This window comes from Xenopus laevis, chromosome 4S, assembly GCF_017654675.1.
Source record: "Xenopus laevis strain J_2021 chromosome 4S, Xenopus_laevis_v10.1, whole genome shotgun sequence".
Lineage (NCBI taxonomy): Eukaryota > Metazoa > Chordata > Amphibia > Anura > Pipidae > Xenopus > Xenopus laevis.
The window spans coordinates 21,088,244-21,109,285 of NC_054378.1; the positions used below are offsets into that span (position 1 = coordinate 21,088,244).

General features: G+C 45.9%; 1 protein-coding gene across 18 annotated transcripts in view; it reads right to left on the reverse strand.

Annotated features, from left to right (window-relative positions):
- nav2.S (neuron navigator 2 S homeolog) overlaps positions 1–21,042 on the reverse strand; it is a 178,454-nt gene that overhangs the window by 15,445 nt on the left and 141,967 nt on the right. For 9 of the 18 annotated variants that reach the window (XM_041561025.1, XM_041561019.1, XM_041561017.1 and 6 more), the window contains 8 exons: positions 19,527–19,916; positions 15,405–15,527; positions 6,504–6,642; positions 4,358–4,643; positions 3,506–4,187; positions 2,984–3,421; positions 1,547–1,612; positions 467–541 (listed from right to left, as the gene is read on the reverse strand). In XM_041561025.1, coding sequence (XP_041416959.1) covers positions 467–541; positions 1,547–1,612; positions 2,984–3,421; positions 3,506–4,187; positions 4,358–4,643; positions 6,504–6,642; positions 15,405–15,527; positions 19,527–19,916 — 2,199 coding nt within the window. The remainder of the gene's footprint in view (positions 1–466; positions 542–1,546; positions 1,613–2,983; positions 3,422–3,505; positions 4,188–4,357; positions 4,644–6,503; positions 6,643–15,404; positions 15,528–19,526; positions 19,917–21,042) is intronic. The other 9 variants (XM_041561021.1, XM_041561029.1, XM_041561028.1 and 6 more) reach the window with 3 other exon arrangements.

The following is a 21,042-nucleotide window of genomic DNA, read 5'->3' on the forward strand; positions in this document are numbered from 1 at the left end:
CTGCAGCAGATAAAGGGGTGTTATTAAGGGTTAAGGCAGGACTCATATTCACACATGGTTAATGATAATGGTACCAACCATGGCTGTCGCCACTTGGGCACAGACACATTCATGCCCTCCACTCCACAGTAAAGAAGCAAGGGGATCACAAACACTGAGTTTCGGGGAATATTTTTTAAAGGGCACAATGCCCTACTTATCTTTATAAGGGTTCTGCCTCTGAGCACCTGCATACGTACTTGTTACATGTTAACCCAGAAATGTACATTCTGCTACGGCAGCCAAGGGGTTAAACTGTAGTTCTGTCATTCAACCACACAGTTAATGGATTCCTCCTTAATGAGGCGCATGCAAGAAGCAAATGGTAAATGACCAATGTCGGCTCTATCATTCCAAGCACAGGGCCACAGCACAAGGGGCCACATGGGAAGCGCAAGACTGAGTACAGGGGCAGATCCGACAGTACCTGAGTCCTTTTTTTGGCAAAGTGTTCCTATCAAGGTAGAGGTCGCTGCGGCAACGTTGAGAAAGGAGATAAGAACTTCAGAAGAGAAGGAAGAGGAGGGAGTGGTTGAAAGAGAAGGTGATGGCGGTTCACTCTCCAATGCTTGTGATGAACAAAAACGTGCGGGGGGGATCACGGCAAACGTGCACAGTGAACACTCGGCAAACCCACGGGTACAAAGTTGCTCAGCAGAGCCAACAGAAGGAACTACACATATTAGGGCCACACACAACAGTGGTTATAGGTAGGAAAGCTCCATTACAACCCAGATATGTATCTTTATATGTATAATGAGGTCCCAAAAAGTCTATTTGCTCCACTGATATCTGCATTGGTGCCCCAAATACCAGGGCAACACCCATACGTTACACAGTGAAAGGAAGTGACCTGGAATCCCCATGCTCAACCCAATTTGGCACAAGCAGTTTCTGTCGACGTGATACCGGCTCAGGTATTGCCCCTCCATTGACCTGAATGGAACAGAGGGAACAATTGCTGAGCATTTTGCTTTCTGTTGAGCAGGAAATTGCCCCATGTCCTGTTGCCCTAACCCCTGCTAACTACCCCCCATAATGAGCCCCGTGTGGTACAGAACTGATCCAACCCATTCCAGGCAGCGGCACACGGACTGTGCAGTCTCAGCAAGATGGAGAGGTTTAGGTAATGATCCACACACACACAATCCAGAGAGACGGTGCTGAATCCAAACATGGAGATGATAACAGACAAGAGACTCCATGAAAGGTTGACGGGACTGAACCCTGTGAGTAAGCGGCATGCCAAGAGGAACAGCCATCTGCCAATCGGAGTGTTTGCTTTGGGTCAGATTCCTGCATTTTGCGCATTTCATATAGAGAATGGATCGTGAGCAGTGAGATTAGGCAGGTTATTAATGGTAGACTCCGAGTGGCAGGGCTGATTCCTGCCAAAAGATAAAGGGCGAATATAAAGCACGATGTTGTACAATGCGGCCTGTACAGCAGATACAAGGCAATAACATGTGGAGAGTCTCGGCTACAGCACTGACAATGACATTGTTACCTGTCCTGCTTCCGGGGCAAAGTGTTTCTGCTGAATTTGGGGCTAGCACCAGGAGAGGAGAGAGGGCTAAAGGGGCACGTGGATAAAAACGGTCAGAAAACAAAACAAAAAGTCACATTAGTACCAACAGGAACCTGAAACAGAAAAGGCAGCACAAGGTGGCAGTGGCCAGAACTAGAACACTTATAGGGTGTTCTTATAGGGAGAGAAGTCTGCCACTCAAGCAGTGGGTGGGATTAGAATACTATGATGGAAGTTTATAGGGGAGGAGCAGGGAGTCTGCCACTCCAGCAGTGGGTGGGATTAGAACACTTTGATGGAATTTTATAGGGGGAGGAGTCTGCCACTCAAGCAGTGGGTGGGATTAGAATACTCTGATGGAAATTTATAGGGAAGGAGCAGGGAGTCTGCCACTCAAGCAGTGGGTGGGATTAGAATACTCTGATGGTAGTTTATAGGGGAGGAGCAGTGAGTCTGCCAATTAAACAGTGGGTAGGATTAGAACACTCTGATGGAAGTTTATAGGGGAGGAGCAGGGAGTCTGGTACTCAAGCAGTGGGTGGGATTAGAATACTCTGATGGAAGTTTATAGGGGAGGATCAGTGAGTCTGCCAATTAAACAGTGGGTAGGATTAGAACACTCTGATGGAAGTTTATAGGGGAGGAGCAGGGAGTCTGGTACTCAAGCAGTGGGTGGGATTAGAATACTCTGATGGAAGTTTATAGGGGAGGATCAGGGAGTCTGGTACTCAAGCAGTGGGTGGGATTAGAAAACTCTGATGGAATTTTATAGGGGGAGGAGTCTGCCACTCCAGCAGTCTGTTGGATTAGAACACTTTGATGGAATCTTATAGGGAAGGAGCAGGGAGTCTGCCAGTCAAGCAGAGGGTGGGATTAGAATACTCTGATGGAAGTTTATAGGGGAGGAGCAGAGAGTCTGCCACTCAAGCAGTGGGTGGGATTATAACACTTTGATGGAATTTTATAGGGGGAGGGACAGGAAGTCTATAACTCAAGCAATGGGTGGGACTAGAACACTCTGATGGAAGCTTAAAGGGGATGGGGCATGGAGCCTGTGCTTCAAGCAGTGAGTGGGACTAGAACACTCTATTGGAATCTTATAGGGGAAGGAGTCTGCCACTAAAGCAGTGGGTGGAATTAGAATACTCTTATGGAAGTTTATAGGAGAGGGGCATGGAGTCTGTGATTCAAGAAGTGGGTGGGACTAGAACACCCGGATGACAGCTCATAAGAGGGAAGTCAGGGAGGTATCGAAGTATATATAAATAGTATCAACCAATTCATTAGTTCTCGATAAAAGAATAAAATAATAATTCTTTAATTCAAAGAAAAATGGAACTACAAAGTTGTGGCTTTTATTTAACATGACATTCCGTATATTCAACGCTAAACAGAAAAGCAGTATATGGAACGTACCTTTCAGACAAAGTAGTCTTAATGCTGTTGGTCCTTACAAAGGGAGTCATTGTGTCATCCCTGGAGGAAGCAGTCAGTGCACTGGGGGAATTATTGCTGCTGAGTGAGATGTCGATAGATTCACAGCTGGTATGGAGGCTGCTGACAGACTGGTATCCCAGGCCTTCCTTACTGACAGCCGAGGAGCTGCTGGCTGTCGTCCCCCAGGTCAGGCTGTTGGAAGGTGCTGAGTGGGCGGATCCTGGGCTGGAGGCTAGAGGGGAATGGTCCATCGTCTTGACATACAGTGGGCTGCTGCCACCGCTGTTCAGAATTGCGCTCCCCGAGGGAGAGTCTGGGTTCGTCTGAGAGTTCATTGTGGCATGAGGGTTGGAAATGACCATTGAGCTCTTCATATTTTCAGTGGTAAGAGATTTGTTTGGCTTCCCACCAAAAAGCCTGCAATGAAACCAGATATGAGACATGGGGTGCAATGCCCACGGCAGCCGAGTGCCGTTAGTATACACACATAAGTGTACTTACCTGCGCAGTGTAGGGGAGGACACGTCGGGGTACTTGTTGCCCTGTTGCTGGCGGCTGCTGTTGCATGGTGCTTGGGATGCAGGGGTCATTTTGATGGAGTTGCAGGAGGCCACGCTCTCGTTATCAGAGGAAATCCCTTTCTCTTTGTCCGTTTGGTTGACTAGTCCCAACACAGAGTGGCCAAGCGTTACCTTGCCGGGTTCTCTCAGCTTTGGGATGGGCAGCCCGGCCGACTTACTGCTGATGTTGGAGTCAATGCTGCTGGTACTGGACCGGTTACCGGTTCCACTCCGTGATTTGCTGGGCCTGGGTAGGCTGCGGTACTGCAGGTTGGTTCTGGTGTTTATTTGTAGGTACCCATCGTCCTGGTTCTGGGCACCATCCATGCTTGCCTTGCGGTTGGACCTGCCGATCAGCCCCGTAGATTTGGGCATTTTGCCGAGGGTTGCGGAGCCGCTGGTGATGGTGGCACCACTGGCTGTACAAATAGGGATACCCACCACTGTCCCACCCTGCTTCTTAAAACCAAACGTATTGGTAGGTGTTGCCCTAGAGGTATTAGAAGGAGGCTTCTTGGCTTCATCCCCACTGCTGCGTCCTGCGTCCGACGGAGAGCGTTTGATGTGTGCGGATTTTGGGGAAAGTCTTCCTTTTTCTGACACTTTTGCATCATCCGTTTTCCCTGAAACACAAAGAAAAGCAAAGAGACGGGATGTTTAACATTAGCATTTCTGGGAACCCGTCAGCCTAAAAACACAGCAGAACTACAATTCACAGAATCTTCCCATCTATCAGCCTCATTCCTCTCCTTGTTCACATTCTAAGTCTTAAGATGTTGTTGCCTCACAGTACCTGTCCCGGGGGCTTTTAGAGTAGCTGCTGAGGGCTTGGTCCTCGGGGCAGTGATTCCAACCTGAGCTGTCATCCCCCTTCTCCATGATCCTGTCTGTGAGATGACTGTTGTCTTCCTTCCCGGGGTGCTTTTATCTGACTCATCTGATAGGTCCGAAGGGTTCTTCCTCCATTTGCTCCCAGAATCCATTTTCACACCACTGTCTGAGCCCCCGTCTGACCTTTTCACTTCATCCCCAGACCACAGAGAATTCCGGTCAATGTGCAAGTGTTTCTCTATATCAGTCTGCAGGAAAAGAACACAGATAGGATTTCTATATATTTGAGTGTTTAAGGGGAACTAATATGGCAGCCCTTACTCATATGTATAAACAGAAATATACAGAGAAGGAATGTTCTGGGCACTTTAAATCTTCCAGGCACTTATAAGTGGGTATAATTATTGCTGGAACACGAGGCACCTCTTCATATAAAGGTATTTAGTAAAACCCAGCAGAAACCATTAAGAGCCCAGGAAGGTGCAATTAAGGAAAGGGCTGTTTATTAGAGGCAGCCAGAGCCTTAGAACATTCACACTTTGCCAGATCCTGTGGCTTTGGGAGCCGTGTTATACATCTGTGTAAATTTCTACCCTGAGGACTGACAAACATATAATTTAGGAAGTGGGGTAGGAGAAGGGAACAGGCTGAGACACAGAGCCACATTAGGGAACCTGCCGGGAGGAGCCATGAGAAATGAGAGGAGCGCAGATACATTTCTACCCACAAGTAAGGAACAGCTCCTTTGTAAAACTGTAACTCGGCTATTTCTGTGTATTGAGATGTAGCCAAGAAAGCAAAGAATGTCAAGGGAAGTCAATCTGTGCAACACATGTACGTGCACGCTCCCCTCCTGCTCTCTATGTGGTACAGCCCTGAACCTGGCACAGGAAGGGGATAAGCGAGGAATAAAGGTATATAGGTAAGCTGCTAAGAATTACAATAAGGCAACATATTTTGGGGAGTTTATGTCCCCTATAATTAGGGCAGGACCTTAATATAAGTCTCATCACACTGAAATAATAAACGTTGTAAATACAATCAATTAAATTCTGCATAGTTTCTGAAATAATCAAGTTTATGTTCACTGTTCCTCTCTCAGCATCTGTTTCTCTTCATTCTGTCTTCATGCAGCAGATGGGTGTCAGATAATCATTGACAGTTAGATCCAATATTTCTTATAGGGGCTCCTTTTGCCTAGATGTATTTGAGCTCACTCAAATAACTGATTCCAGTACAAACAGTGCCTTTTGCACAACTTCTGCATGTAGAGAGACATTATGTCTGTTGATTTTAATAGAGTGAGCTCTAATACATCTTCTAGTAAAAGGAACCCCAATATAAGATATATTGGATCATTCATCTGACACCCAACTCCTGAATGAAGAAGAAACAGATGCTGAGAGAGGAATAGTGAAGATGAACTTTATTATTTCAGAAACAGTACAGAATTTTGGATTGATTGTATTTAGAAATCTTCTTATTTCAGTATGCTGAGCTTATATAACATTTTCATTTTTGTGATAGTTCCCCTTTAAGCACAGGGTCCCAGAAGCACAACTGCAAAGGATTCAGACAGATTCAGGTGCCGATAAGCTGCCCTATTAGCTGCTTGTGGTGCAATTTAGGGCTAGTCCACACGGGGAGATAGCGACGCGTTTGCGGTCGCGGCGACAAAGCGCCGCGACAGTCGCCGCGACCGGCGCAGGCGACGGTTTTGTTTGGGCGCCTATGTAAAAACGCCTGTGCTAACCACACGAGGTGATGCGCTTTTCAACAGTCGCCTGAAAAAGCCTCGCCAGGCTTTTTCAGGCGACTGTTGAAAAGCGCATCGCCTCGTGTGGTTAGCACAGGCGTTTTTACATAGGCGCCCATACAAAACTGTCGCCTGCGCCGTTCGCGGCGACTGTCGCGGCGCTTTGTCGCCGCGACCGCAAACGCGTCGCTATCTCCCCGTGTGGACTAGCCCTTAAAGTGAAATGGCAAACAGTCCTCTTGTTGCTGAGCTACAACTCCCAGCAGCTAGTATTTGGCAGATAAACCAGCATAGCCTGCAGCGTGAATCCAAAGGTACCGCTAACTGGGCGAGCCAGATGTGGATGGCGTACCTGTGTGTCCAGGTTTTTGCGCGAGGACGCAGGTGTGTTGGCGTAGGAGCTGATGGAAGAGCTGGTGTTTATATCGTCTGTGCTGAGATTGTCGATGGTATCGCTGATCCCACTGCTCACAGAACTGCTGTCGTCCCAACTGCAAGAAGGAGAGAGTGAGAGAAGGAGGAGGTGAGTGACATGCAGGTAAGTGAGTTATCATATAAACTGTGTGCCAATGTGCCTGGCTGCTACACTGCCTGGGAGTTCAGAGCAGTTCTGTTGTGGGGAAATTTGGCACCGGCCCCAGTAACAGCCGAATTCTGTCATTAAACTGCGGGTATGAGACCGCTGAACTGGAAAGAGAGGGAATTCAGTGGGAGCTGTCACTGCGCTCAAATCCCCTCATTTACTTAATGAAGCGAGTGAATATGGCAGCACCCGGGAGGCCCAGAGAAAGGGAACACGGATAACAGGTTATTACCATGTAAATTAGAGGGGGAGGTTCTCATAACAATTACATTTTTTGTGTCTTGTAAAGAGGAAATTTCCAGCAGTTTGTGTTATTGTGTTTAATTAGTTGCGATTCTACCTACAGACCTGCATTACCCTATAAATGCTGGATATCTGGCCATGGGCAACACGTATATGAAATGAGATTTGCTGCTGGCACTCCCATAAAACAGCCTTTATGCCAGCCTGCAGCCCTGTCCCCTTTCAGCAGGTTTATATAGGCTGTTGCACTGCCGGCCCTTCTGCTTTCTCTCATCAACATCTCCTCGGCCAAAAACAAATTCTTTGTGGCATACGTAGAACTTCATTAGCTGCTCCTTAACTGTACCCTGTGTATATGATCCTATAGCTGCAGACATGGCACCCACCACCCAGTTGCCTAAGAAGAGAGAATCACCCCCGGGAGATGTGTCCATTATTTACACCCCTCAAGTGCCCAAACAAGGGAGGAGCCTGGTAATCTATCCTGCATGACACAAACACACTCCCCACACAGCCTTGAGCGTCAAAACAAACCTTCCTGTTACAGAAAGAAAACTTTCCAGATATTGCGTTGGCTGCTTATAATGATTTTATTATAGGGAGTCACTGGAGCTTTCCCTTGCATTGTCCTGAGCCACATTGTATTCATTTTCTTCATTTCTCTGCTTTTAAAAATAGCACGTTGTGAAGGTAAAAATGAGAGATATGTCATGGTATGTTACGGGGAGTATAACTATTCTGGTTATTATCATAGGCGCTACCGGTAACACCTATAATTGTTATGGGCAACGGACTGTGCAGCAAATTATCTGGCGTGTCGTGTGGCTGCATAGTGCGACCTAATCATGAGCCTTAAACTATTTAGAGCCCAGTGTCATATTTTGGAAACATTTCTGTGCTATTGGGAGTCACCCATTGTGGCATTTAGCCAACCCCCTCCAGTGCTAAGGCTAAACAGCAGTGCACCCCAACTGATTTTATTTGAATCACACCCGTATGGAGTCAACTTATACTTCACACCAACACACACAAGTCTGTAATGATTCATTAGGGTGGGGAGCAATGGCTGAAATAAACCCAAACAATAAAATCCACAAACAGGTCTATTTAGTCTAAACTGGAGCACAAAGTGGAATAACAACCGAAGAAATCATCTTCCCCATCCAAAATAATAAGGACAAGATCGCGCCTGTCTCTCCAGGGACCATGTAAAGTTGCAAAGAGCAAAACTGGAAGAACTCGTTTTTGGCAGTTCTTTGGGACAATGGCCCCTATGGAAGTCGCAATAGCTGCAGGGGAATGTCATTAAAGAGCAGCTTGAGGTGGAGGGGGGTGTAACATGTCTAATCTCCGCTAACAGGATTAGGAGAAAAGAATTGAACTGCTACTTCACTCAAATGTGAGAAGTCACATTATCCCCCCCCCCCCACCGTGCTGCCCAAAATTAAATGTTCAGAGCCAGTGATAATGGAATGAAAGAGTTAATTGTAACGTTACACACTTATCCATTGGATACATTTTGTACTGTGAACGCATTCCAGCCAATCACACCAGAGATCTGAACTGGGCTTTAATATTAATAGGAAACAATCAGAATATATTCCTATACCCACTGTCATGCTGTATCTTGCCCCTAACTGCCAGTAAGCGTGCCCTCCTGCCTTGGCACTGAGTCCGGATAGAGAATAAGGAAACCTTAATCTACCTCTGAATTCTCAGAAGGTCACCGATTGTTGGCAACAAGCAGCCTGGCATTCTTAGTGCTGACAGGTACTAGGGTAGGAGCAATGTTGCTGCCAAGGGATTGGGTGGTACAGAACCCCCGCAGTACTATAATGTTTTTAGAAAAGCTAAACATTCCTGGAAGGATATCATAAACCTCCTTAAGAGCAAAGCCAGAATGTCCTTCTTACCTTGAGAAGTTCCCTGCCCACGGCATGTGGCTGCCCTGGTGCCCATGGAGGTTCCCTGGCAAAGCCCCCCGGCTCCCCTTGTGTGACGACAGCTTCATGGAATGGGAAGCCTCTTGCAGAGAATGTAGAAGTCCCCGGTTAACAAAGGCACCGGCTTCCCAAAGCACATGGATGGGACTGGCAGTGAGCGGAACATACGGCAAGTACAATTGTGATCCTCTAACTGCCAGAAACCTGATCCCCGGCCACTTTAACTGCTGCTGGGGAGCGGCTGCACCCTCCGCTCTTCCCACGGCCGCAGCCAGGGGGCAGCACATTGGACTGAATACATTCTACACACACACACACACTGCCCTGGGTCACCAGCAAATATTTACTGAAATGCTGAAAATGTTGTGGCTTGAATTAAAGGCTACGCACAACTTGTGGAATATACAAACACAGTGTTTTGCGAAGGACATCAGGGAGTAGAAGCCATGCTGGATACAGGATTCCCTTGACCCTCACTCTCTCTTTAACGCTTAGGTGCAGCACATGGGGCAGAAAAGCTGATTGCACCCAGAGTGTACCACCTATTGCCCCACAGTGCAGCCGGATGCGTCTGTGTCACCAGTCCTTAGGAACATGTTCTGCTGACCCAAAACTGCAATTTTCCTTTTATATTCAGTGCATGCAGCTGTACATATTAATAATGGGACACTGCTGAAAACAACCAACATTCCATATCCCCCCTAAATAATCAGCAATATCTTTAGCAGATGCCATCTAGGACAAGGCACAGTGGGGCAGATTTGAGTATTTTGCCCCTTGCTGACTGCTCCATTTTGGAGATGGGGGCAGGGCAATTTTTAACTTAAAGCCATACCTCCCGGGACTGTCCCGTTTTTCCTGGGACAGTCCCGATTTTGACAGCTCAACCGCAGTTCAGCATGTTCCTACTTTCTGTTTGATCTCCTGCACTGAACAGATAGAAAAAGATACGTTTCTAACTTAATTGGCTTTTGGCAGAGAGCCCAGAACAGCCACCAGGTGCACTTGGAAATTTGTGTAACAATTTCAGATAAGCAAATAAGTAACTGTAACATAAGCAGGTCTCTTGGGGAAACTGTGACTTGCAGCTTAAAGGGCAATTCACTTTCATTAGCAAAACTGTAATAACATAAAAACAGCAGAAATGTGATCAAACTTTCATAACCTTCCAAATTTTGTAAAATGAACATGGTAATTAACGGTAGGGGGTGTGACAACGAAAACGGTGTGGTCAAAAAAATTTCACCGCGCTTTGCTTGGCAAATCTTTTTGTCCCTCTTTCTATTTCCAGAATGTTGGGAAGTTTGATTTAAGCTCCCGTCCCAAAGAGTTACAAATTGCCCAGGCGACACTTGGAATCCCATGTACCATTGCCCTTAGAGGTCACAGACTGACCTGGAGGAGTCTGCGGAACAAGAATGCAGATAAGGGACGTTTCCCACGGCTTTTATATGTAACCCTGGAAATAGAGCCAAAACACCTCTGCCTGTCCACCTAGTACTGACAACGGGCAATAGGAAGCCTAATGGTCATTTGGACACAATTAGCACAAACCAGAGCAGACTGTACCCCATTTTACCCTTATCCGCACCGACCCTCCCCACGTTACCCTAACCCACACCAACCCTCATTGTGTTACCCCACTCCAGGTGCAGCAATGACTGCCCAATAAGAGGACTAGTTAGTCCCTGTATGCAGATCCCATAACCTGCTTTGAGAGCAACAAGACAATTGTAGTTCAGCAGTGTCAGGAAATGGGATGTGATTACAAAGAAGGAGTGGATTTAGGGAGCATCAGTATATTCCTGTGGTATTAGGGTACAAACTACACATAAGGCAAGTGACTGTGAGTGACTGTGACCAGCTGCTGGGAGTGCAGGTGTTACAGTTGCACAACACACACAACACACCAGCACAGCCTAAGCACAAAGCCAAACCTTTTCTTCTGTGTGTTTATAAAGCAGCACCTGACTTTTCACACCAAACAGTGAAGATGATTGTTTACGCAGTTAAGCCAATCTGGCCCCAATGCACCCACACCAGGTGTGATATAAGGAATACCCGAGGAGCTGCCATACTGACTCACTTTGAGAAAGGCTAGAGTGCTAGCCGAAGTTCTAGTTCTTATTTTTGACTAATAAACACCCAAGCATACCCATGCTTGCTGTAATGAGAACTGCCATTTTTAAAATCCTGCCCTTTTATCAAGGGGACCCTATAAGGAAGGACACAAACAGTCCCTTCTACAATAAAGGGTTAATCAGGAGAGGCCTGTATGGGGGGGGGGACAGGTAGTGTAGTGGGCAATAAATCCCAATAGTCCATGGACAAGTCCAAGGAGCAGTTTTATTGGGGGACTGGGGAACCCCTAGGAATGTGTGGCTGCAGCCCCTTGCACTGATGAGCTCCACTGCTGTTTAATCACATGGAGCCTAATTGCTGCCGGCTGAAGAGCACCGGCCTGGGAATGTGGGGGTAATAAAGTGGGGGAGGAGTTAACACTAGTGTGCAATTACCCTGGATCAGTGAGGCTGATAGGGGGGGTATTTCCTGCACTTTATTATCAGGAACGGCAGAGGGATCCACAACAAAGGCCAAAAGCCACTATGGAAGTCAGTTGGTGGGAGGCAGTAAAGCAGGCGGGTTATGTGACTGCACTGTATAGAGGGGATATTAATCTGACCTTAAAAATTCTAATAACGCTGTATAGCAGGAGGCTTTTCTTGCTAGATCTAAGCCCCTATTTTATCAATCTCCATAAAAATGTGGCCACCAGAAGAGGGCGTTGTTTCATTGGGATTCATGGGATAAAACTAAGTGGCCGATTGGATGGGTAACAGTATGGCAGCATCAGCAATGGCACCCTCAGGTTATTCTCAGGGACACATTAATCAATATCTGGTAGAAGCTGCCTTTTTTTTTTTTAACGACAAAGGAAGGCAAATGCCATGTGACTACCCATGCGGCTTGTAAATCCCCCTCGGTATGTGAGCCCCCTGTATGACATGAGCAAGTGAAAGATTCCATTGGTGGCCTTCCCTGCTGTAAAACTGTCTCAGGGAGAAGGCCAAGACCCAACAATGTGACTAGTACCATGTTATACCCCCCATAGTCTCCATAACAGACTGTAGTGACTGTGCATGTATGGGCCCCAGCAGGGTATAAAGCCTGAGCCAATTCAGTTCAGCAATACCGTATCCCCCCCCCCCCCCGGCATATTAGAATGACTTCTGATCCAATCCCATACAGCAGTGCATTAAAATCTGCTTTATGATTCAGCCAGGCATGACTCTCCCATTTTGTCTCAGCCAATCACACAGTACAAGACAGAGCCAATCAGAGATCAAAACTATGGCAAATTGCGCACAGGAATACCTGTTACTCTGCACACAGACTGGATAAATTCCATTTAATTTAAACGGGCCCTGAACAGAGAAATAACTGGAACAAGTTGGACAGCGCTGTTCTAGAAAAGACCTTTGTGTCTCGCCGTTACCCCTATAATGGGAAGCTTCTGGATTTCTTATTAAAGGGGGGAAGGCTGTGTATATCCGCTGGTATTATCCCAAAAACAAACAGAAAAAACTGTTTTCTTATTAACTCATTTACGCTGGGTATCACACTGCTGATCTAACCCCGCATGCTTCAGAGGAGGTCAGCCTAAAGCAACACTGGCTCTGTTTATAGAGAACAGAAACCATGGCCGTGAGGGGAGGCCTTGCCCTGGACCATATCTGCCTCTCTCATATCTACCCCTCTCATATCTGCCCCCTCTCATATCTGCCCCCTCTCATATCTGTCCCCTCTCATATCTGTCCCCTCACTATTCAAGGCTGCAGCATATTGCATCATGGCAGCTTTAATCAACCTAATCCTTTGGGGGATATGTACCATGAACACAACACACAATAAAATCAGCGTATAAAGACTAAAGCACCTCTCAACCCTCAGCTTTAGACTTTGCCGCCAGGATAATCAGTGAGTTTTGGGACTGGGTAGGAGGGGCCCCATGTAGAGTCCTGTATCGGGTCAGGTACCCCCAGACTACCCGCAAAGTGGTCGGGTTTCCGGCAAAAAGTCCCCGATTCCTTGGCAGTCCAGGCAGTCCGCGGGTAACCCGGCTGGGTACCCAACAAAGGTGCGGCTTGATCCCTCCCTTGTGGTTCTTTCCAATTTTTCTAAATTTTTTGTGTGAAGATTCTATGCTGGAGTGACGTCACTTCTGGTCAAATGTGTTGTCACGTCCGGTTTAGCCTGTCCCCCAGGTCGGAATGCTAGTTGGCCTATTCCGGGTCAGGTATTGGGAACATGCGAGTCAAATTGCGGGTTTCAAAAAAATGGACCTGCGCAGGACTCTAGGCCCTGGCTCTCCTGCTACTGGACAGGCCAAAATTTGGGGTGATGATGGAGGAGTAGGGTAGACTATTTAGTTTAGTGGACCCCAAGACTTGCAATTGTGGCTCTAAAATTATTTTCCAATGACGTTGTAACCCAAGCAGCCCAGGCGGCCATGTGGCACTGATAAAAAGAATGAAGAGAAAGCCTTTGGCAAACTTTAAGTAATGACCAATTCCTCTTCAAATATTTGCCTGCCGGGACCCTCTCATTGGCAGGATTGTCTGGGGGGTATTTATAGGTGCAGATACCCTGTGCAGTAGAATGGTCTGTGCCCTCCAGTCATGTGCAGGGCATTATGTAGTCTCTCTGACTAGCCCTCAGTCACATCATGAGCATGGGAACGTGGGCCACAAACACAATCACCCTGGAGCCAACAGGACCCGCAGACATTCCTGTGCAGCACGGCCACAAATAACCGGCCCCGACAAGAGCTGCACTTACTGCTCCATTTAAAGGGAAATTACAGGGACAGGACAAGCTGCTACTGGCCTCCTATTAGCCACGCAACTGACATAGGAAAATCCCAGTGCAAACACTGTCTCAGTTTAACCGACTCCAGACATAATGTATCACTTGTGTCCCTTCAGCTCAGTGAGCATGCTCAGTAGGGGCTGCCGGGTATATGAATGCGAGGGGGGGTATCAAATCTCAAGAGTTCAGAGAGGGAACGTTTAACTTAAATCTCAGACAAACAGTGTATCAGTGTCTCAGTGTCCTGTCCCTCCAGCCCAATATTTAGGGGTTTCTATTGGTTAATAGAAGCACAATATATATATATATATATATATATATATATATATATATATATATATATATATATATATATATATATATATATATATATATACTTATCTTTCCCATTCCGTAACCCCCCCACTGCTTCCCTCTGGCCCCTCTGGATAAATACTGGGAATCTCTGATATATGTGTGAGGCGCAGGGTGCCCTGGAGCTGCTGTATGAACTCCAGCATGTGCTATTACAGACACTCATTCACATGCCAGCACCCCGGAATTTTACCTTTAGTTACCCTGGCCTTTAATCATTCACAAGAGCTTATTCATTAGGTATATACACCGGTGGGGGGGCATAATGACAAACGGCTGGCCATAGGTCTACAATTTTAGCTCCAAAATCAACTCTCAGCATAACCCCCCATATATACTATATATATATATATATATATATATATATATATATATATATATATATATATATATATATATATATATATATATATATATATATATATATATATATATATATATATATATAATCATGCACCCCCTGTTGTATAATATAAGAAGTCCATTAACTGTATAAAAGCACTTGGGCCTTGTTCCTTAATATGGTTATGGACTTCTAATCTCCTTATTATTTATGACAGGGGGTCCATTGTTCCATATATAATTATGAGTTTGGGCACAATCATTCCCAATGAAGTGTTACGTTGCCTGTGGTCCAGCAATAAAGTCATGTTGAATCTGTATAATCCACAGAGAGGGTCAGTACAGCATGTGGCTATTATTGGTACCAGTACCACTATAAACTCCTGCACATATTTTCATTGTTGTGCTTCTGAGGTCTGTACAACACACTCCCACTAACAGTGTTAGCCCATGGGCCTATCTAATGGATAACAGCCAATTTGGCTTTAAAGGAGAACTCCACCTAAAACTGTTGTGTACTGAACACACATGGTCGGAATGACGATGAAGGCAGTGATTGTGTTGTGTGTTGTTGTCCCAAACATCACATGGGATGTTAAGTCGGTTGCGGATGGTCTGTTTGTTTTGCTGTTGCTGAGTCAGAAGGTGGGGTGACCTTTGACTGGGTTGAATATTTTGTGTTGTGTGTGTGGATTTTCCACGTCATGCTCCCAAACAATGGGGCTGATATTAAAGGGTAAGTAAATATTGCTTAGTAGGAGGGTTCAGCCTAATGCTATTTTTTTTAGGATAAGGCAGCCTGTAAAGCAATGAAACACAGGGGCGGCACCATAAAGGTGGCAGTTTGGAGGCAAATACACAAGCAAAGGCCTGATTGGCTGGTTTATTCAGCAAAAACAAAAATAAAAGCATCTCCTACCTGTCTGCATCCCCATGGCCCACGGAGGCATTACGCTGCAATGTTTCCCGTACCGCCGCCATACCGTCTGGAAGCCGATTCAGTCTTCGAGTATAAAGCCCCAGGCCTCCATCCGTCATATACCTGGTGAAAAAGAAAGAAAAGGATTGTACATTTAAAAAAAACTGCGTCTCAGGTCCTCCCAAACCCCACCAATAGGATGTAAAATGCAGTTGGGGTGCAACTTCAGTGGGCAGGTCCAAAAGTATTCTCCATAGACTCTAACAAAACAGCGCCACCTACTCATAAAGACAACGGTGAGCAAAGCAACATGGCAGCTTCCATATTGTAGAAGGCAAAGAACATGACAGCTTCAATATTGTAGAAGGCAAACAACATGGCAGCTCCCATCTATATTATTATCTATATATAGATCTATGCACACATAAAGAGGTGTTACATTATGTAAGTGATGCAGCAAACAGATGGAATATAGCAGCCAATCAAGATTAATCAAAAGTCTGAACCGCCGCACAGACATGATTCATGCACAGTGGGCAAGTCAGGCTAATCCTATGTACTAATAATAAAGAAAGAAAGAAATGGGGGAATGAAATAGGAATTTGCTGACACATGCTCAACAGGACTCCGGAACAAAGGGAACCTGCTATGGGAGAGATGAATGGGCCGGCCTGGAATTCCTCAGGTACAGAGGGGAAAAGGCCAAGAAAGTCATTCATCTATTCACTCCCAGCCAGAAACACAAAAACCCTCCAGCTGGTGTGAAGCCACGTGTCTGCCAGGGGATGATGGGAGCTGTAGTTCTACAGAGCTGCCCTTATTGCAGAGGGCAGAGGGTCATATAATCACAGCTCTGGGGGAGATTTACACTGAATAGAGGGACGTTCTATGTCTGAATGTGTTGGGGACTTTGCTCCAAAGCAAAATATTGGCTCTTTCTGGACCAGCCTCACTCCCATTTTCCCTAAATTACTCATTTTACCCCTTATCAAAAATTATGATTTTATGGGAAGTAGAAGAGAAAAATAAGTGTACAGATTATTAGTTGCAGTACTGCATCCCTTCCTTCAGCCTCAGCCAACGGTCACATTGTTCCATACGGCTGCAATAAAACAGCGCCACCCTCCAGATCATGCACTGGGGCCTAAATAATAAGCAGGGTTAATTAACCACCCGTGTGTGTGTGTTGGCACAGGCCTGGGCAGCTCTCTTTGAGCCAGTGGATACCTGGGCTGTTGGCATGTGTTCCTTTTGGTTTATATAGCCACACACCTGTCAGCTTTCCTGCTGTGAATAAGATTTATCCCTAAATACAATTGCAAACATACCTGGCTCTAGAGTGCCCCCGAAAAGTACCAGCCTCCCAGCCTGCAGCGTGCTGCCCTGTTTATTGCTTTACTGGCACAACAGGAGCAGGTATGGAGCCGGCCATGAAGTCGTAGAGGAATATTTGCATCACACGAGGAAGATAAAATAATGAGGAAGGCAGTATTGCATCAAGCCCAGGGCCTTCCCAACCTTCACACAAACATTCCCATGGGAGGCATCAGCCCGTTGCTAAGCTCAAGTCCAGGCTAATTCTAGCGACACACAACCCCAAGGGGCACCATACAGTCTGTTCTGCTACATTACACCAGTGTTCATAGTCATAACCCACTGTTCAACCTGGCAGGGGAATCCAGATGAGCCCCCTTCAGCAGCAAAATAATAGATTCCTCCTGTCAAACCTGCACCGAGGATTAGGCTTTAATGTAAACCTTTGCTTCTCTCAGACCTGCTCCTTATAAACCCCACAAACACAATATAAGGATATTAACAGTCGATGTGACCATATAAAGTCACAAGGCTCCATGCTGAGTTCTACAGGGAACTCTGAGTATCACTCATGTATTATAAGGGATAATGTACCCCCTACTGCAGATTATAAGGATATTAGAAGTCACTGAGAGGTTCTGTGATCATATAAAGGCACAAGGCTGCAGGCTGAGTTCTACAGGGAACTCTGGAGTATCACTCATGTATTATAAGGGATAATGTACCCCCTACTGTAAATGATAAGGATATCAGAAGTAATTGAGGGGTTCTGTGACCATATAAAGGCACAAGGCTACAGGCTGAGTTATACAGGGAACTCTGAGTATCACTTATGTATTATAAGGAATAATGTACCCCATTTGTAAATCTTAAGGAGATTAGATGTCACAGAGGGGTTCCGTATATAAAGGCACAAGGCTGCAGGCTGAGTTATACAGGGAACTCTGAGTACCACTCATAAATTATAAAAGATAATATACCCCCTACTGTAAATGCTAAGGATATTAGAAGTAATTGAGGGGGTTTTGTGACCATATAAAGGCACAAGGCTGCAGGCTGAGTTATACAGGGAAATCTTTGTATCACACATGTATTATAAGGGATAATGTACCCCCTACTGTAAATGATAAGGATATTAGAAGTCACTGAGGCTGCCAGGAGGTCAGTGATGGCCAAAACACCCTGTGTGACATTAGCCTTAAACTCAGCTAAAGGCAGAATGTAAGCCTGAGTGGAAGAACAAATCAAGAGATGTAAGTGACATATTCAGTAGGGGTTAATGATCACTTGGGCTCTTGGTGAAGATAATGAGCTCACTGGCAGAGGAATACAATGCTGGAGTATTTAATCTGCTGATGTGAAATGAAGGCGTGATCATGAGACCTTCCCATGAGCAGATAATCACGTATTAGACAGAAATTCTCTAGCGCTGGCAGGCAAAGGCTCAGCAAACACTGGCAATTAATGTGCCCCAATCCTTTGTGGCGCTATTGCAACTGTCAGCTCCATTATTAGACCTTTTGAGCTGAAGTGGCCCCTGGGGCAGTAACAGAGCAAAGAGAGAAAGTGACACTTTGGTTCCAGCCCAACACTAGAGTTTCAGTCCATGGAGACACGTTTTATAGCGCAACTGCCATTTTCCCCTGCCATGCTCAGTACCACTCTTCACTTACACCCTGGTGCAGAGAAGCCAACTTTATCAGCATTTCTGATTGGATCCATAACCCCCACCACTGCCCAATTACATTCCCCGCTGTCATTGAATACATGTTTAGTACAAATTTTAGATGACTGTGAGTGCATCACATACGGGTTAATTTTACTTTTAAATTAAACAAATTCTTTTTTATGCCTTATTTACACTGCATCCCACGGACAAAAAAAACAGTCAGTATGTCACAGCCCCCTGGTGGTCACATCTATAATTGCACTGGGAATCCCACTTAAGGCATCTGCCAGTAATTACCAGCAAATCTATTTCCCAAATAACATGTTTTAAATGTAAAATAGATCATTATCCCTAATGAGAGCCCACCCCGGATTCAGTTAAAGGAAGTATTGACTCTATTTGGAAGCAGGACGCCGGGGAAATATTAGGCAATACCCTCCAATGTGATTGGCATCTCCCACCCTCACATATCATTATTATACATGAATATACAGGTGGTAATCCCATGCCTAAGGCCCGGATATAAAAAACTCATTGGGGCCATGGAGATAAAGGCAGTGGCAGTGCCATGATGTGGATAAGAAGCTTATGTATATAGGGGTGTTTAATTTTTAGTATGTACTAGAGGCCCATATTCCTAGAAACTTTGCAGATGGTCTTCATTATTTATTTTATATAGTTTTTAAGTATTTGCCTTCCATTTCTGCCTCTGTCTAGCCTTTAGATGGGGGTCACTGACCATCGAGAAACAAAAACTATTTCTTCCTGGGACTACATTTTTAATGTTATTACTTTTTATTGCTTATGTGCCTATTTGGCCCTTTGCCTATTCAGATTCCAGTCTCTCATTCAAATCACTGTCTGGTTACTAGGGTAAATAAGACCCTAGCAACCAGACAGTTGCTGAAACACCCAACTCAAAAGCTGCCCAACAAAAAGTTAAATAACTGAAAAACAATAATAAAATTAAATAATAAAAAATGAAGACCAATTGCAAATTGATTGATCTGTACATCATACGAAGAGTTAATTTAAAGGGGGCTGTGATGTTGAACAGGTAGCACTGGTACCATGATATGAAGCCCACATTCTGTGCATGCCCCTATTTCCCATAATGCAATGTGCTCTGCATTCCTTACCCGCTGGTGATCTCGTCACTTCTGATGTTTTTGCTCAGGACGTCCCCATCGCTCATGTAACCAGCAGCGTCAATGCTGATCCCCTCAACATCCAGCACATCTCCCCCTTTCTCCGAGGCATCCACGTGGCCAATGTTCCCTCCCCTTGATGCCAGTTGCTTCCTGAGTGGTGCCGAATACATGTACCTGCCAGGCTCACAGTTAATAAAGCGACTGGCATTGGCTCTCGGTGGGTATCCATTGCCCAAGGATGGTGCGTCGCCTGCCTGCAGACGGGGGCTGGACTGTCCAAGTCTCCAAGAGAGAGGGGTCGGCCTGGCCGATAAACCAAGCATTCCACGCCCGCTGATTTCAGTAGTTACATTGCTGTCAAATGTGGTTTCCAAGGTGCTACAGAAAGCAACAAAAATAAATTAATTAGTTTCCTGGTACTCATGTCTATACTTCCTGTCCGACACAATAATAACAATAACACATTGCTTTATGGCAGGGATTCTATTTTTACACTCAAGATCAGTCTTACAAGACGCAACTTACCCTTTAAGCTATAGACTACAGTACTGTCGGCTGTACAGATTTCACTCTAAAGGTGGCCATACACGGGCCGATAAAAGCTGCCGACAGACCAAGTCGGCAGCTTATTGGCCCGTGTATGGGGGGCCCCCGACGGGCTTCCCCGATCGAGATCTGGCCGAAAGTCGGCCAGATCTCGATCGGATGGGGTTAAAAATCCCGTCGGATCGCGGCCGCATCTGTTCGTTGATGCGGTCCCGCGATCCGACCGCCCGTTTGGCGAACGCTAGGATCCGATCGTTGGGCCCTAGGGCCCACGATCGGATCAGCCCGATATTGCCCACCTCAAGGTGGGCATATCGGAGGGAGATCCGCTCGTTTGGCGACATCGCCAAACGAGCGGATCTATCCGTGTATGGCCACCTTAAAGGCCCACATACACAGGCCGATAAAAGCTGCAGACAGACCGAGTCGGCAGCTCATTGGACTGTGTGTGGGGCCATCCGACGTGCTTCTCCGATCGATATCTGCCAAAAGTCTCAATTGGGCGGATTAAAAAATGCCGTTGGATCAAGGCCGAATCTATGCGTGTATGCGGTCTCGCAATCCGACTGCCCATATCGGATCCATTATGATCCGATCGTTGGGCCCACTTCAATGTGGGCATATCGGGGAGAGATCCGCTCGTTTGGCGACATCACCAAACGAGCGGATCTCTAAGTCTGTGGCCACCTTAAGACTGACTCAGAATAAACATTAATATATATGTTCACGTCACCCTCTAGTGGCAAAGCAAAGGATGTGCAGTATAAAATGTAATTCCGTGGAACATGGCGATCCCAAAAATGAGACAATTTGCATGAGGGGTTTGTTCTCTAAATAAAAAATGTAAAAGTCTGTGTAGTTGCTAACATAGTCTTATTTTTCATTACTAATCTATTCATTGCATGTCGGGCTGGTTGCTAGGGACAGGAGGAAATAACAACCAGATGAAAATCCCAAA